Source organism: Ambystoma mexicanum, chromosome 9, assembly GCF_040938575.1.
Source record: "Ambystoma mexicanum isolate Mex_15411 chromosome 9, UKY_AmexF1_1, whole genome shotgun sequence".
NCBI classification, from domain to species: domain Eukaryota; kingdom Metazoa; phylum Chordata; class Amphibia; order Caudata; family Ambystomatidae; genus Ambystoma; species Ambystoma mexicanum.
The window spans coordinates 1,073,206,994-1,073,222,897 of NC_090931.1; the positions used below are offsets into that span (position 1 = coordinate 1,073,206,994).

A 15,904-nucleotide genomic window follows, 5' to 3' on the forward strand; every position below is an offset into this window, starting at 1 on the left:
AACAGCTTGGATCCGGGCGTCGAGCTTCCTTTCTCCTGGGCCATGTCCGGGGTAGGCCTCAAACTTCTGGAATCCTCCAAGAAGCGTAACTCGACGAAAACGTCACCCTTGAGGGGCGTAGAAAATTCTGAAACGGGTCCCCGTTGGTCGGAAGTAGAAACGGTGGAGCTTGAGGCTCAATTGACAGAAAAAATGAGATTAAACTCCTTGAAAAATCGCAAAAAGCAGTAAAAGCTCGAGAGCTATAGCACGAGGACTCCCAACACTTGAACGTGCGGTAAAAATCTGATGGCTGCCAGAGGCGGGGCTTAGGGAGAGGGCAGTCATTGGTTGGGGGCAGTATGACCCAGAGACCAGTGATTGGTTACTACTAAGAAAGACAGATCAGAAACGAAACTGATGATTTTTTCTTTACCAAGGATTCCCAGCCTGACGGGGAATATTCATGAGCATGTGAATCCATGCCAGACCCTATGCTGGAGAAATGATATTTATATTGCGCTGGCACACAAGTGTTTCAGAGCACAAGCAGGCAAAAAGGGAGGGGAACAAGGGAAAACAAAAAAGAAAACAGCGATCATACTAGGTCCAGTGACATTTAAGAAAGCGCAAGCGCATGGAAAAGAGAAAAGAGGGAAAGTGCATGGAAGGGGGGATGGGGTGGGGGAGTGGAAAGTGCAGAGCAGAGGAGAGAAAACAGAAATAAATATTAATTAAAATAAATAAGGGTGATAAACCATGGTAGTACAGCCAGCAAGTGGCAGGGGAAAGGTATATCTGATAAGTGCAGAAGAAAAGTGGGAGGAGCGCTGTATGGGTACAGATACAGAACCCTAGTGCAGAGGGTGGAATGAAGGCAGTGCAGAAGGGTGGCAGGGTGAGCAGGTACCTGGGCACGAATGACCGAAGATGGCCAAGTGCATGATGCCAAGAGAAGAAACAAATCAACAGGGGAGAAGGGAGGCAAAGGCAGAGGTAAAGAGGAAGGCCCTGAGATGCTTCCGGAACCAGAGATGGTTTTCCTCAAGTTTCAAGGTGGCCGGGAGGCTGTTCCAAAGGGAGGCACCAGACGAAGACAGATCTACCCCCAACTTGTTACTTTGCAAAACGACTGACCTGATGGAGTTAGAAGTAGAGGAGCGAAGGGCTTGAGAGGGGAGGTATTTATGGATCGATATCTGAAGGTATTTTGGCCCCAGGCCCCAGAAAGCCTTGTGGACAATGCAGAGGGTTTTAAATGCAATCCTTGCAGCCACTGGGAGCCAATGAAGGGATTTCAGGGCTGGAGATATACGATCCCAGGGCTTGAGGCCAAGGACAAGTCTCGCAGTACTGTTAGGGATTAGTTGTAAAGGGTGGAGAGTGGAGGCAAGTAGATTTAGAAAGAGGCTGTTACAGTAATACAGTCTGGAGAGAACCAGAGCTTGGTAGACTATGAACTTTTGAGGGAAGGAGAGGAAAGGCAGAGTACCTCCAAGGAGGTGCAATAAGAAGGTTGACTTTTTGGAAATGTCAGATGTGTGTGGAGAAGGAAAGTGTAGAGTCAAAGATAACCCTGAGGTTCTTAGCCGGGCAGGTAGGGGCAGGAGGAGGGCCAAGGGAGGCCGGCCAGAGAGTGAGAGGAAAGGATGGAAATGGTGTACCAATAAGGAGGATCTCGGTCTTGTTGGCATTTATACATAGATTGTTGGCAGCACACCAATTTTGAATGGCGATTAGACAGTGAGAGATGAGGAAAGGAGAGGAGGGAAGCTGAAGTAAACCTCAAAATGAGTTTGGTGTCATCAGAATAGCACCGGAAAGTTGAGCAGAAAATGGAGATGCAGTAGGCAAGAGCTGCCGGGTGTTGGGGAGAATTCTCTGTTAAGGCTAATTTCCCAAACCTAGTGAGTCCCCCAGCAGCTTTGCTGGATTTTTGGGGTTTAATTTTTTCACCTGCTAAGAGTGAGACGCTTTTTTCTCCCAGTCTTAGGCATGATTTGAGAATATCCTTTGACTTTATAATGTGTTTTATGGGCTATGGGGTCTTTTACTCCATAGAGCTTCATGTGTTTTGGTAAGTGTGTTACACAGCACCCTCAGTGCAGTAACACAGGGGTGTCGTAGTGACCCCCCCCCCCCCCCAACATAGACTTCATACCCTGGGACTGACTACTGTCTCGCAGGGCATGTAAAGTCACCATTGACTTTACTAGTCTTAAATTGTGAACAGAACCAGTACAAACCATCATATTGTGGAAGTACTGGTAGGGGTAATTCGATTGCCCCTGGGTCTGTTTTCCAAGGGGGCACTGTCCAGTCCCCCCTTGTCGAGTTTCTGGCTGGTGGCAGTGGTTACCACGCGAAATATTCCACCGGAATATTTCCTATGGGATTTTCCCATTCATTTTAAACGCACCACTTTTTTGGTGCAATGTTAAAGATACAGCTGGGTTATTTATTTAATATTGATTCCCCGGTTGTTTTTTTTGCCAGGACTCTGTTTTAAAATGGCATTTGTGTTCGCCTCTGTAACTCCAACCCAAGTCCAGCCCTTTCTTCCACATTTGGCTGGCTTCTGCACAGAAGCTTCCAGAAGTGGTGCCCCTCTGTCTGGGTCTACAGGATGTGTGGGAGGGGGGAATAGGCACCCTGGACTGAGTTGCCTTGGCAACCCAAGTCGCACTCTTGTGTGATTGGCCCAGTGGTGAGCCGCCCGGCCGGCTCACCACTTCGCATGTGTGATTGACAGCTAGACTGATGAATGGGGGTTTTCTGCATAAAAGCAGGGCTTTGGGGACTGGGACTTCAGAAGTCGCCACATGACCTAAAGAATCCGAAGAGGGGAGAAGTTGAGCCATCTACAACAACACCACCAGTGCACCAGTGGAGCCCTGCTGTACGAAATTCACCACTTTCCCGACGACAGAGAAGATCTTCTTCCAGGAGAGTCTTCTTCCCTTTGAGCTGGTGGGACCAACCAGTTCGCCTTTTTCACCTTCCTGGATCGTCTCATGGTCAAATCACCCGTGCCAAGCACCCTGGCGGCCGGATTGCCACGCTTCACCACTACCGCAAACAAAACGGTAGTAACCTTTTAACCGGGAAACTCCCCGGCTGGTTTCTTCCCTGGCAGTGCAAGGGCCTCCAGCTTTCCTCCACGTCGAGATCGTCTCTTCCCCTGGACGAAGCACCAACTTGCACCCGCTGCCAGGAACAACTGCCCCCGCTGGAGCCTTCTCACCATTTCAGGTACTGTGTCCCACCTGGTCTCCCTTGCAACATACTGTCCAAGGTGTCCCGTAAATCCTTGACTCTATCCTGGGGTGACCTCGGACCTGTTAGCATTACCTTTCTAACTTGATCCAACCTCTTTTTGACTTTTCCTGCAAAGACCTTTAGTGCATTTCCACTGTGTGATCTTGGGCACATTCCACCTTGCTCTCTCCAAGAGTGGGCCAGGCTTATGAACTTTTTGCTCTGCAGTAGACCCTGCCTTTCTTGACTTGCTGTGGTTCTTTAAAAGTGTTGGTATTGTGTGTTTTTTCCTATTTCTGCCTTTTCTCTCCCTTTTTAAATAATTATTGGAGTGCCATCTATGGTTACACGCTCACCTCTGTTTTGCTAAATAAGTGGTGTATTAACCTAGACTTGTCAAATAATTAGGGAGGTGTATATATTTCTAGTGACTGTTTGCACTTGCTCGACATATTAGTGCCAGAGTATTTTTACAAGTGTGTTTTAAAATAAATAATTATATACTTTTATACCAAAGCTCTGGTCAGTGTTTGCTTGTACTACTGTATTTTGAGCCCTATTGTGTATACGCCATATACTGCCTAACTCTTCTTGAGAGCAGTCTGACTGCTCAGCTACAGCTACCAGGTAAATCTGGGTGGTACAGACTGCTACCAATTGGGTTTACTGCTAACACCTGTGGTCTTAAACTTTTTGCAGTGGTCCCTAAGGGAACTGCACAGGTTTCTGCCTAACACCAGGTATTGGTTGAAAAGCCAGGGCATTGCATTAGCTTCTCATTCTGCAGAGATAGTGCCTGCCTCTTGGGCAATGACTAACATGCACCCAAGCTACTTTTTGCTCCATTGCATAAATCCTTAATTTTCATCCATGTAAAGCAACAAAACAGCTTTTAAAACAAACACTGACTAAACATTGAAGGTGAGAAAAAAGTTCCGCACACATCTATTACTGCGCCACTTGAAATAATAATCAAGAATCATAAGTTCGCTTCTTCTTGCATTTTTCTGCATGTTTTTTTCTTTTATATATATATAGCCCATGTAGATGACACGTGTTTCGGCACTCTTAGTGTGCCTTTTTCAAATCTGGGCAATCTTCTCTCCACAGGTTACTATCTCTTGGTGTTCAACAACTCTCTAATAACCTATTTTCAGCATATGAAAGCCGGAGTCCCATCAGACTCTTAGACTATGTTCGTACTGCAAAATCACGGTTCCAGCGTCACGCGTCGCATCCTACTAGGACTCCTTTTTTCTCAATTTTGACAAACAAAGTGGGGGAACTCGAGGTCTTCGTTTCCTGCACACACCGTTGCGACACATTTAAGATATATATATTTCTGAAAAAAGTCGGAGGTTCAAGAGTGTGATCAGAAAAGCTCCCCAAGTGTGTATAAACATTGAAGGTGTGAAAAAGAAAAACCGTAAAAACATGAAAACAAAAAATAGAATATGTAACAAAAATGTCACTGCTCTACTAAAAGGAAAAGGTGCTGATGAATGAATAATTTTTGTATTAAACTGTTAAAACATTAGCAATGAGGAAATGTGTTGAGTGATCCTGTCCTCAAAGTAGAAAAAGAGGACCAATTAATGGGTGAGGAGAAAAGACCTGTTGCATGCCAAGCTTGCAACTACAGCTTCATCGAGATCATATTTGTGGAGGACTTTGCGAGCGAGAAGATGAATACTGTAGATCACATACTATTACACTTGTATTAGGAATTTATGTCTTTGAGGAATCCAACGTTCACAAAGCATTTTGCTTATTTTCCAAAAATGGAGCACATATGATAAAAATAAACATTTCTGACATGTGAAACTAAACTAATAATGACAGGCTGGCAAGGGGCCAAAGCAGAGTAATGCATACATTTAACATCTGCACAGATGTCTTGAAACATGCTCCAAGAAATGAACAAAAACTAATTTAAGCATTGCAATCATTCCAAATGGTACAATTTTAGTTTGTGTCACCACAGAATAACTCAAGTAAAACATGCCCACCTTGCTGTCAAAGTCGGATGTGTTCACACAGGTATGGATCACATACAACAGGGAATCAACAAGGCCTTCACAAGCCCGCATTTGTTTCCGAGCTTCTTCTCCAGCAGAACTTAGATTCCTAAAAAATCAGTAATGGCATAGAATCAAGTCTGTGCAATTGGAAAACATTTACACAAAGTCATGTAAAGTCCTACAAACAGAGGATACTTAGCTGAGGACCTTCCCTCAATTGTTCTTTTGTACTTTCCAAAGGTTTGCATGCAATTGTAAGTTATAAAAAAAAGGGCATTTACCCTAGAGTAACAAATGAATGGGTTGTTTACCTGTAACTGAAGTCGTCTAGCATTGTTGTCTTTCAAACATTCACACACTTTGAATACTTGTGTGTGGTCAAGCAATCCTCAGTAACATTGATACAATAGCAACAGAAAAACTTAAAGGACAGCCTAGTCATTTCATTTTTGGGTCTTTGTTCACTGATGAATGAGGTGGAACAGCTCCAGTATCTACCTCCAGAGGCCACCTTCAGATTTACATGAGCAGGATTGTGTAGCACGCGTCTTGCCAGGGTGGATTCATATGAAACTCAGAAAATTACCAATGCTGGAGAAGCACAGTTCCTGGTAAAGTACTTGTTTTTTCCACCATTTGATCCATTCAAAGCATGTGAATCTACGAAAGATCCATCAGTAATGGACCAGAAGATAAGACAGGCAAAAAAAACACTTCTCCAAGAAAAGATCATCAAGAGCTGCTTTTCCCCACTGCTGCTTTCAGCCGTGCATCTTTATTAAGGTAGTAGCATCTGGTGAAAGAATGCAACATTTTCCATGTGGATGCCTCCAGGATGTCTTAGAAGGCACTAAATGCCACTGTTGCAGCACCACCTACAGTGTATTGGGTTTGAAAAGGCCTAGGAGCAGTCCACTGCAGCTGAATGACAATGTTTGACAGGTGAATAAAACAATATGAATAGCCACTGTTTTGACAGTAGCTGTCTCCAAAAGGGCTGGTCAAAGGTAACAAAAAGAATGAGTCTTCATGAAATTTGTTGTTTCATTGATACAATACTGATAGGCACCCATAGCACCCAAGGTGTGTATGGCATATTATGCACGTGCTGAATGTTTCTTGCAGAGCATTGGCAAGGTAACTCTTTGGTTAAAATCAAAGTCCAAAACCACTTGACACAAACATGGAAGCATTCCAAGTACCACTTTGTTCCTGTAGAAAATATTCCAATTATTTTCCTGAAGAAGTCTGCATGGCACACACCCTTCTGGAATATATGACGGCCACAATAAAAATGGTCTCCCACAAAAGAAATCTATTATCAGACTTATGCATTGGCTTCGTAAGCCTCAACAATATTGCATTCAGTTCCCAATAGCGTATCACATTATGTACTAGTGGAAATAGATATGTTCAAAATATGTCCCTTTGGGTATCATGTCATCAAGGATAGAGACTTGGAATCATGGTGGAGAATCCTGCCTTCTTCTCTAGTTAACCTCTGATTTACCCACAAACTGATTACATTCTGGCAAGACAGTTTAGGGAGATAAGATTACCAGATTTGTAAAGGTCACAGGTGCTCACCATGCAAGATATCCTGCTGGCCAGCCAAGTGTGGAAAGCATAGTGGAACTGTGTAAAGACATTTCTCCAGCCAGGATATGGGAGGGTCTAGGTGATGGTGTTTAGCACTTGGAAAATACCTGTTCAAGTTAATAATCATCCATTTCCCATTCCTGTGAGGCTTGGGCCACTCTACCGAGTCAGCCATGCTCTTGTCCATTACCAGAAGGTGCTGAGCCATGCAGTGACCTTGTTCCCGATGTCCTACACCAACACTGTTGAGCTTTTCTTGAAAAATATTAAGACCATGTGCCGCATTGTTTTGGGACAGAGAACATTGATGTTGTACTGACGTTTTGTTTCTTGAGTGGGATTCATATTACTGTGGGGAGTTGGGGGTGCTTTGGGGGGGAGAGATTGCCAAGTCAGTTGTATGATTGTTAGTTTGAAGGCTTATGTGTAAGAACTTCTCTTCGTCCTGGAGGTGACCATTCAAGGTAAAATGTGAGTGCCATCCATTCTGACTGGCACCAGTAGAGGATCCTGAAACAGAAGGCCCTTACAATGTTGGATTTGACCGATAACCACCAGAGCACTTTATTGAATGCATGTCCTAGAGAGTCCTTATCCTCCTGTGGGCCATTGGACTGAACGCAATGTTGTCCAAATGTTTATGAAAGTCTCATTCTTAAATTACAATTTGGTATCAGCGAAACGCACAACGACATGTCCCCTTGCAGGAAATGTGTACAATTGTACTGTCCTTTTTTTGTCCACATTTTTTTTACAGCATTTTACTTTAAGTGTGACTTGAGTTACATGGCTTTGTACACATTATAACTGCCATTTAGCAATTGAGTGCATCAGAAGATTCCCTACTCTTCCTCATCATTATGAAGTCTTTATAATACAACCACCTCATACCCAACATTCAAAAGATGTTAACATTGGAATAGCTTATTCTCAATTTTTGATTACATGGTTCACCAATGTATGCACAAGTTTAGAGATTTTGTCAGGAGGGCCACTTTTCAATTCCATCCTGAGCGATGTTACTCATGCTCATCCAGAGTTTGTATTTCAAACAGATTGATACCCCGTAGGCATCAAGTGCATGTGAAAAGTATACATTATTCGGCAAGGAAAGCCATCAGGGGTCCCCATTTCACACAGAACGCAGCTTGGTTATCCAAGTCCATAAACTGTTTTTCAATAGCTTGCTGGTTCCACTGTTTGTGCCACCTGTGGTGAATAGAGGGTATTCGTCCCTCAACCCTGGGGAGAGCCTCCCTCTGATGCTACAGAGGTGTGCCTGATTTGCAAGACCCTCCCCTAGGGGTTTGGGCAAGTGGGACCACACTGGAAGAGACTCCTCCTTAAGGGACAACGACTCCCGTTCCTATGAGTAACTCCCTAAACCACACAACATAGTAACATATATGGGACTATCTGCTACGAAGACTAATGTGAGCTCTGAATATGCTGCTATCTTGAGTAATGTCGCTGCAATCTGTGGTACAGACTGCAGCAATACCATTGTATTACAAGATTTCGAGAAGCTTAAAGTAAATTTAATTCCCCTTGTATCACTTGCAGGCCGTGTTGTAAAGAAACTCTCTGATTAAGGTTGGCTGGTATGATGCTGCCTGTTATAGTGCTAAAAGGGAGATTGTGTCTTGTGCAAATAGCCCATTGGGGATTGATAAATTGCTTTTGCGATCATTACGATTTACATAATTAGGAGGAAAACATTTTGTTACTGAACAATGGGCTAAGCTGCATGGTGCCTTACAATCAAGCGACATTGTTCTTTCTGGAAGTTGGTCACTGACAAGAATCTGAACGGGGAAGAATGCTTTTCTCTGCAATATTGGCGAGGTTGAATGGCGTACCCATTTTTGGAACATGTACCTAGATGAAGCACAACCTTTGCCTAGTGGGCCAGTTTATAGCCCACCAAACTCCTGCCTCTTTCTGATTTTCTGTTGATGTGGCAACAGCTCTTTAAACTCTGAAAAACAATAAGGCGACAGGTCCTGGTCTGATACCTGTAGATTTGTTTAAAGATGATAGTGGTATAGGCCCCGGTGTTGTCCATGCTATTTAAAGCTATTTTGTCCAGCGGAAAGAGGCCAGCCTCTTGGCGTAGGGCGACAATCGTACCTATATATAAAAGAAGAGGTAAAGAATCTCCAGATAACAATCGGCCTCTTTTCCTCCTGGATGGTGTTGGCAAACTTTTTGGGAAGCTTATCCATAATCATCTTTGGGCCGAACGTGAAGGGATTAGCTATCTCCAGTCTGGGTTTACGCCAAATAGGGGCACAATAGATCACTGTTCTATCCTTTTTCTGATTATCGCGAAATACACTTAAAGAGAATGCATCTATATGTGGTCTTTTTGGACCAAAAACCGCTTTCGATACTGTATCGGGATAAGCATTATGGCAGATTTTGTTGAAACAGAACCCACCCCCCGATCGGGTGGCCATCATATGTTCATTATACTCTGCTAACAAGGACAATGTTCGATATGGGTTGAGGGGTGAGCAGACCCAGGAGTTTGGAGAAAAGGTTGGTGTAAGGCAAGGCTGTGGCCTGGGCCCCCCCTTTTTATTCAATGTATATATACAAGAAATTATTGATGCATTGACACAAGGGTGCTGTTCAAGGATGGATTCTGATAATTATCCCGTGCCTTTTTATGCGGATGATGCTTTCCTGGCTACCACCCCCCAGGATTGAGACATGCCCTGTCTATATTTGATCGCAAATGTACAGAACTACACTGGTCTTTAAATATTGCTAAATGCAAAGTTATGATTTTTAAACGTCCGTGTGCAAAAGGGAGTTTAATGCTGGATGTTCGTGACTCCACCATTGAGCAAGTTACTTATTTTGACTATCTCGGAGTTCGTTTTGAGGATTCTGGCAGTTTGGGCCACAGGTGGCCGAATCAGCCTTTTCCTGAATTAGGTATTTTGGTGTTATTTTGTCATTTTTATTTAAACATGCTAGAGGCGCAATCTCACCTGCCTTGGAATAATTCCACAAACAAGCTATACCTGCATCTACTTATGGCTCAGAACGGTGGGGCCAAGCCAATACTGCTAAACTGTATTTTAAAGAAATTGCTGCTTTTGCCTGTGTCTGCTCGGTTTGCCCTGGTCCAGCAGGAACTTGACAATAATTGAGTATCAGATCAGATTTCATTCAAGCCGATCTTGTTCTGGTTGAGAGTTTGGACTGGCGAAGGTCTGGAGAAATACAGGTATGCTCTGTCCCATGTTATGATTAAACAGGGTGAGAAGCTGCAATTGGCTCGCTTCTTCAGCTGGACATGACTGATTTGTAGAACAAGCCCCAGAATACCAAGACAAGGGATGCAAGTACCCTGAAAGCCAATGTGAAGATGCTAATGTATGAGAATTTGATATCTGGTGCTACAGAGTTAAAACCGGTGTTGAATATCTCAAAAGTACTATGTACTTGGGGTTTAAGGGCCATTTGGATGTTATCCTCTTACCATTTGAGAAATCTTTACATGTACGATTTAGGTTTGGTCTTTTATCAGCAGCTTGTAAAACCAAAAGATGGCAGGGTACACAGACATCTGCCCAATGTGTGGTTCCTATGTGGAAACTATGCTGCATTTATTGATAATGCGTTTATTTATACAGCACTTATACACAATTTTGAGTAGTTCAAAGCATTTCAAGGCGGGAAGGGAGCAAGGGAATACAGTAATCATTCTTAGGCCTTGACGTTTCCGAATGATCTAACAGAAAAAACTAGCGTACTAGGCCTCACAGCATTTCTCCTAGGACAAGTGCATGAAGTGTTACTGTTGCGACCAAGCTTTGGTGGGGAGACAAAATGAGGGGGGTGGCGGGACAAAAACGTATTAGTCCTAGTACATTCAGGTCATACATGAATACAGACTGAGGGGCGCGGAAAGGGGAGCAAGTGCACCCAGTACAGCAGGTCCCTGGGTTAAATGCAGAGAAGTTGCCCCACTCATGGAGCGTGAGCTGAAAGTGCTAAGATTAGTGCAGCAGCACAGAGGCAAGTGCAGAAGACTGGCGGGGGAGCCTGGGCTATGTAAGGCTCTGGAGGTGAACCAGGTAACCAGTCAGCAAAACTGAACAGAGTTAGGGAAGAGAAGGAGGAAGGAGATTAGTGGGGGGGGGGGAGAGAAGGAGGAAGAGAAGAGGAAGGTCTTGAGGAGTTTGCAGAACCTAAGGTGCTCCGGCTCAAGACAGAGAAAGGCATGGAGGCTGTTCCAGGGGAGGCAACTGCAGAGGATAAAGATTTACCCCCAAATCTTGGTTTGGAGAAACAACTCACCGCAAAGAGTTGGACGACGAGCTGAGGGCCCAAAGGGAGAGTATTTAGGAAGAGAGCGTTGTAGATAGTGCGGGTCCTGACCCCAGAAAGCCTTGTGGTTTATGCAGAGCGTCTTGAACTTGATCCTTGCAGCCACAGGGAGCCAGTGGAGCGATTTCAGCGCCAGAGAGATGCGGTCCCTGGGCTTGAGACCAAGGTGAAACCCATTGAGATGAACAAGTTACTTACCAACTGGTAACGTTCTTTCAACTGGATGTTCCTCCAACGTATTCCTCATCTATGACATGTAATGTCCACAGCTGTGCTGCTTCAGAATTTTTTCGGCAAAGGGTGCCCTGCGTTTGATGGCGTCGAGTCGATGTCCCTTGAAGGGTGACGTCATTGGATGTTATAAGTAGCACGCACGGTGCCCGTAGCCTGAGTACACATGCTTATAATACAGCATCGACTGCACTTAGCCTTGTTGGAACGAAAGCTGTAATGGCATGGGAAATCTTGAGGAGTAGGCTGGGAGGGCAATGAGGAACATCCAGTCGAAAAAACATTACCAGTAGGTAATTAACTTGGTGGTCAAATGGATTGTGTCCTCCAATGTATTCCTCATTTATGACAGACTCCCAAAGCAGTATCCATGAGTGGAGGAGGGAGAAGAATTTAGACATACCCAATTAAATGGCAGAGTAAAGCACTGCCTTACCAAAGTCAACATCCTGAGCATGGGACATATCCAGGGTATAATGCTTAACAAACATGTGTATGGAAGACCATGTTGCAGCATCACAGATGTTCTTTACTGTTACACCCCTCCACAGGGCTATCTATGTAGCCATGCCCCTGGTGGAATGAGCCCGCAAGCCCTCAGGAGGGTTCTTGACAGCCAACCTCTAGCATTCTGAAATAATGAGGATGATCCACCTAGACAAGGTCTGCTTAGAAACAGCCTGGTTTAATCAGTGTCCAGTATACCCCACAAAGAGCTGGTCGTCCACTCGGACCTTGGCCATTCTAGTAATATAAAAGCTCAATACCCTCCTAGGATCCAACCTATGGAGTCTCTCCTCGTCCTTACTAGGATGAAGAGGATAGAAGGCGGGGAGCACCACCTTCTGACTTAAATGAAATTCGGACACTACCTTAGGTAGGAAGGACGGTTGTACTCTCGATACAACCCTGTCCTTGTGGAACAAAGTAAAAGGTGGAATAGAAGAAAGTGCCGGCAACTCGCTCACTCTTCGAGCAAAGGTAACTGCAACCAAGAAAACAGTCTTAAATGTCAACAATCTCAATGGACAAGAGTACAAAGGTTCAAACGGAGCACCCATCAGAAACTTTAAGACCAAATTAAATCCCAAACCGGCATTGTGAGCCCTTTCAGAAACTGAGTGATTAGTGGAATCTTAAAATAGGAGCATTCCTCGGACGAGTGCTTAAAGATAGAAAGCGCTGCCAGGTAACCTTTGATGGATCCCACCTAAAGACCCCTATGGGCCAAAGAAAGTAAGAAGGGGAGAACCTCCGGTATTGAGCACTGAAAAGAATCAACATTCTTTCCTCTGCACCAGTCGCAAAACTTACGCTAACGTTACAGGGACTTTGTTGCTGGCCGCCTGGCTGAAAGCAACACCTCCATCACGTCATGGGGAGGTCCCAATCCTTATATCTCAACCATTCAGAAACCATGCGTGAAGGTTGAGTGTCTTGACCTCTGGATGGAGAACCCAACCTTCCTTTTGCGAGAGAAGATCCTCTTTGGGGAAGACTTATTGGAGGACATGTCTAGAAGGTCCGGGTACCATACTCTCCTGACTCAATCCGGAGCAATGAGTATCATGCAGGTCCCGAACCGTCGTAACCTCCTGAGAACTTGAGGAATGCCAGGGATCGGAGGAAACGCGTACAGAAGCGGGAATAACCAATCCACGACTAATGTGTCTCCTAGAGCTCCTCGCGGAGGAAATTGTCTCGAGCAGTACCTTTTCGCACTTCTGGTTGGCACCAGTCGCGAACAGGTCCACCTGCAGGGTTCCCCAAAGGGCATAGATCTCTTGAAGGACTTCTTGAGCTAGTTCCCACTCATGGGAGACTGCACTCTGCCTGCTCAGTGCGTCTGCCATGTTTTCTTCTCCAGCCAGATGAACTGCCGCTAGGGAGATTCCCTCTTGAATTGCCCAGAACCAGAGCTGTTTGCCTCCCTGCACAGAGGGAGTGACCCTACACCACCTCTATTGAAATAATGCATGGCCACCAGGTTGTCCGTCACTATCAGGACCTTCTTTCCCCGTGCAGACGGCAGGAAAGCCTTCAGTGCTAGCCCAATTGCTCTCAGATCCAAAATATTGATGTGTAGTTTAGACTCCAAAGGAGACCAACGACCCCTGATGGTCAGACTGTTGGGATTAGCCACCCCACCCCATGAGGGAAGCGTCCGTAACTACCATAACTTCCGGCCACGGTTGCCAAAAAGGCTCCCCCTTCATGAGATTTTCCTCACTGGCCCACCACAGACGATCGTGGGAGACCTTTACGGGAACATGAAGGAGATCCGACATCTTGCCTGAGAACTGGGAACATTGAGTCCGGAGAGCCCACTGAAGGGATCACATTCTCCGCCGGGCCTCTGGCACCAGAAAAATGCAGTATGCCATGAGGCCGAGCAACCTTAACAATTCGAAAGCCGGAAGAGTCTGGGCTTGTTGAAATTTGGGGAATGTGTTGAGTCCTCACCTTGGGTGGCGAGCACATCCCCAAGGACGTGTCCAACACAGTCCCGATGTACTGGAGCTGTGGGGAAGGTGTCATATGCGACGACTTCTTGAGGGAAAAGCCCAGTTTGTGAAGGGAGTGGCAGGTGACGCTGAGATGATCCAAGGCTTGTTCAGGAGAACGCGCCCTGCTCAGTTAATCATTCAAGTAGGGGTAGACATGAATCCCCCCTCTCCTGAGATACGCTGCCGCCACCATGAGCTTGGTTAGGACCCTCTGGGCGTAGGTGAACCCGAATGGCAGGACCCGAAACTGAGTGCAAGCCGCCAACTGCAAACCTCATATTTTCTGTGCTCGAGATGGAGCGGCACATACAAATAAGCATCTTGCAGGTCCAATAACACCAACCAACCCTGAAGTTGGAGGGCCTGAAGGATCTGAGAAAGAGTGACCATCTTTAACTGGTCTTTCCTGAGGAACTTGTTCAAGTATCTTAAGTCCAAGATGGGTCTCAGTCCTCCATCCTTCTTGGGAATCAAAAAATATGGGGAATACCAACCCTTGCTCCTCTCCGCCACAGGTACAGGTTCTATAGCGCCTTTCTCTAGCAGGGTCAAAATCTCCTGCACAAGGAGCGGATCCGGAACCCTCAAAGAGTGCTTCCCCGGTGGATTGTCGTGAGGCCGTCTTAGAAAAAGGAAGGCAGTAGCTGTGGGCTATTGTTTCCAGAGCCCACGCATCTGAAGTAATGGCTTTCCCCTCTTCTAGATGTTGAGACAGCCTGCCCCCTACCGGTGAACAATGAGAAAAGGCGACAGCGCCTGATGGTAAAGAGGCTGCTGCTTGAGCGGCCTTGGTACCTCATCCACTACGAGGAAACTTACGTTGGCCCCTTTTACTGGCCATCCTTCTCACCCTTCCAAATGAGGAGTAGTAGCGAAAGGAACCACCCCTCCATTGCTGTCCTCTAGGACGAAAAGGCGGGGGTTGTCGAACAACTGTGCCCAAAGATTTGGCAGCTGCTTTGGAGGTCTGCAACCTCGCAAGGCTCTTGTCTGCTTTGCTGCCAAACAGATGAGACGTGTCAAAGGGCATGTTGAGAAGACGAGCATGCACATCTAGTGCAAACCCAGAGTTCCACTACTACACAAACCTGCGCATCACTGTGCTGGTAGCCATGGACCTGTTGACGGTGTGCAGTCATAATGTCGACATCAATAATGTCGACAGTCAAAATGTCGACAAATTAATGTCGAAAAACAATAATGTCGACAAACAAAAATGTCGACATTTTTCGATATTTTTTCGAAATTTAAATTAGTGCATGAATAAATAAATAAATAAATATATGATGTGGTGAGTATGAGGGGTGGTTGGGGGGTGTGGGGGGGTGGCAGGGGGGTGTTGGGTGAAGGGGGGTTTGGGGGGGGGGACCCCCCCATAGTAAATACAATTTTTATTTATTTAATTATTGAATAAATAAATAAATAATTGGTATGTGTTGAGTATGAGGGGTGAAAGGGTGGTTGGGGGTGTGGGGGGGGGTGGCAGGGGGGTGTTGGGTGAGGGGGGTTGGGGGGGGGACCCCCCCATAGTAAATGATCCTTTTTTAGTTTATTTATTTATTGAATAAATAAATAAATAAATAATTGGTATGTGTTGAGTATGAGGGGTGAAAGGGTGGTTGGGGGGTGTGGGGGGGGGTGGCAGGGGGGTGTTGGGTGAGGGGGGGTTGGGGGGGGACCCCCCATAGTAAATGATCCTTTTTTTAGTTTATTTATTTATTTATTTAATAAATAAATAAATAAATGGTATGTGTTGAGTGTGAGGGGTGAAAGGGTGGTTGGGGGGTGTGGGGGGGTGGCAGGGGGGTGTTGGGTGAGGTGTTGATAGTTTTAAGGGTTTATAGTCATAATGTCAAAAAAAAAAATGTCGACATTTTTTTTTCGAAAAAATGACTTTTTACATTATAAGTATAGGATGTCGACATTATTATTTTCGACATTTTTTTTTCGACATTTTTGTCTGTC

General features: G+C 45.3%; 1 protein-coding gene across 13 annotated transcripts in view; it reads right to left on the minus strand.

Moving 5' to 3' along the window:
- The window catches only part of PKP4 (plakophilin 4), a 1,672,883-nt gene that overhangs the window by 352,872 nt on the left and 1,304,107 nt on the right, over positions 1-15,904 (minus strand). For all 13 annotated transcript variants that reach the window (XM_069616385.1, XM_069616390.1, XM_069616392.1 and 10 more), the window contains one exon: positions 5,247-5,364. In XM_069616385.1, coding sequence (XP_069472486.1) covers positions 5,247-5,364 — 118 coding nt within the window. The remainder of the gene's footprint in view (positions 1-5,246; positions 5,365-15,904) is intronic.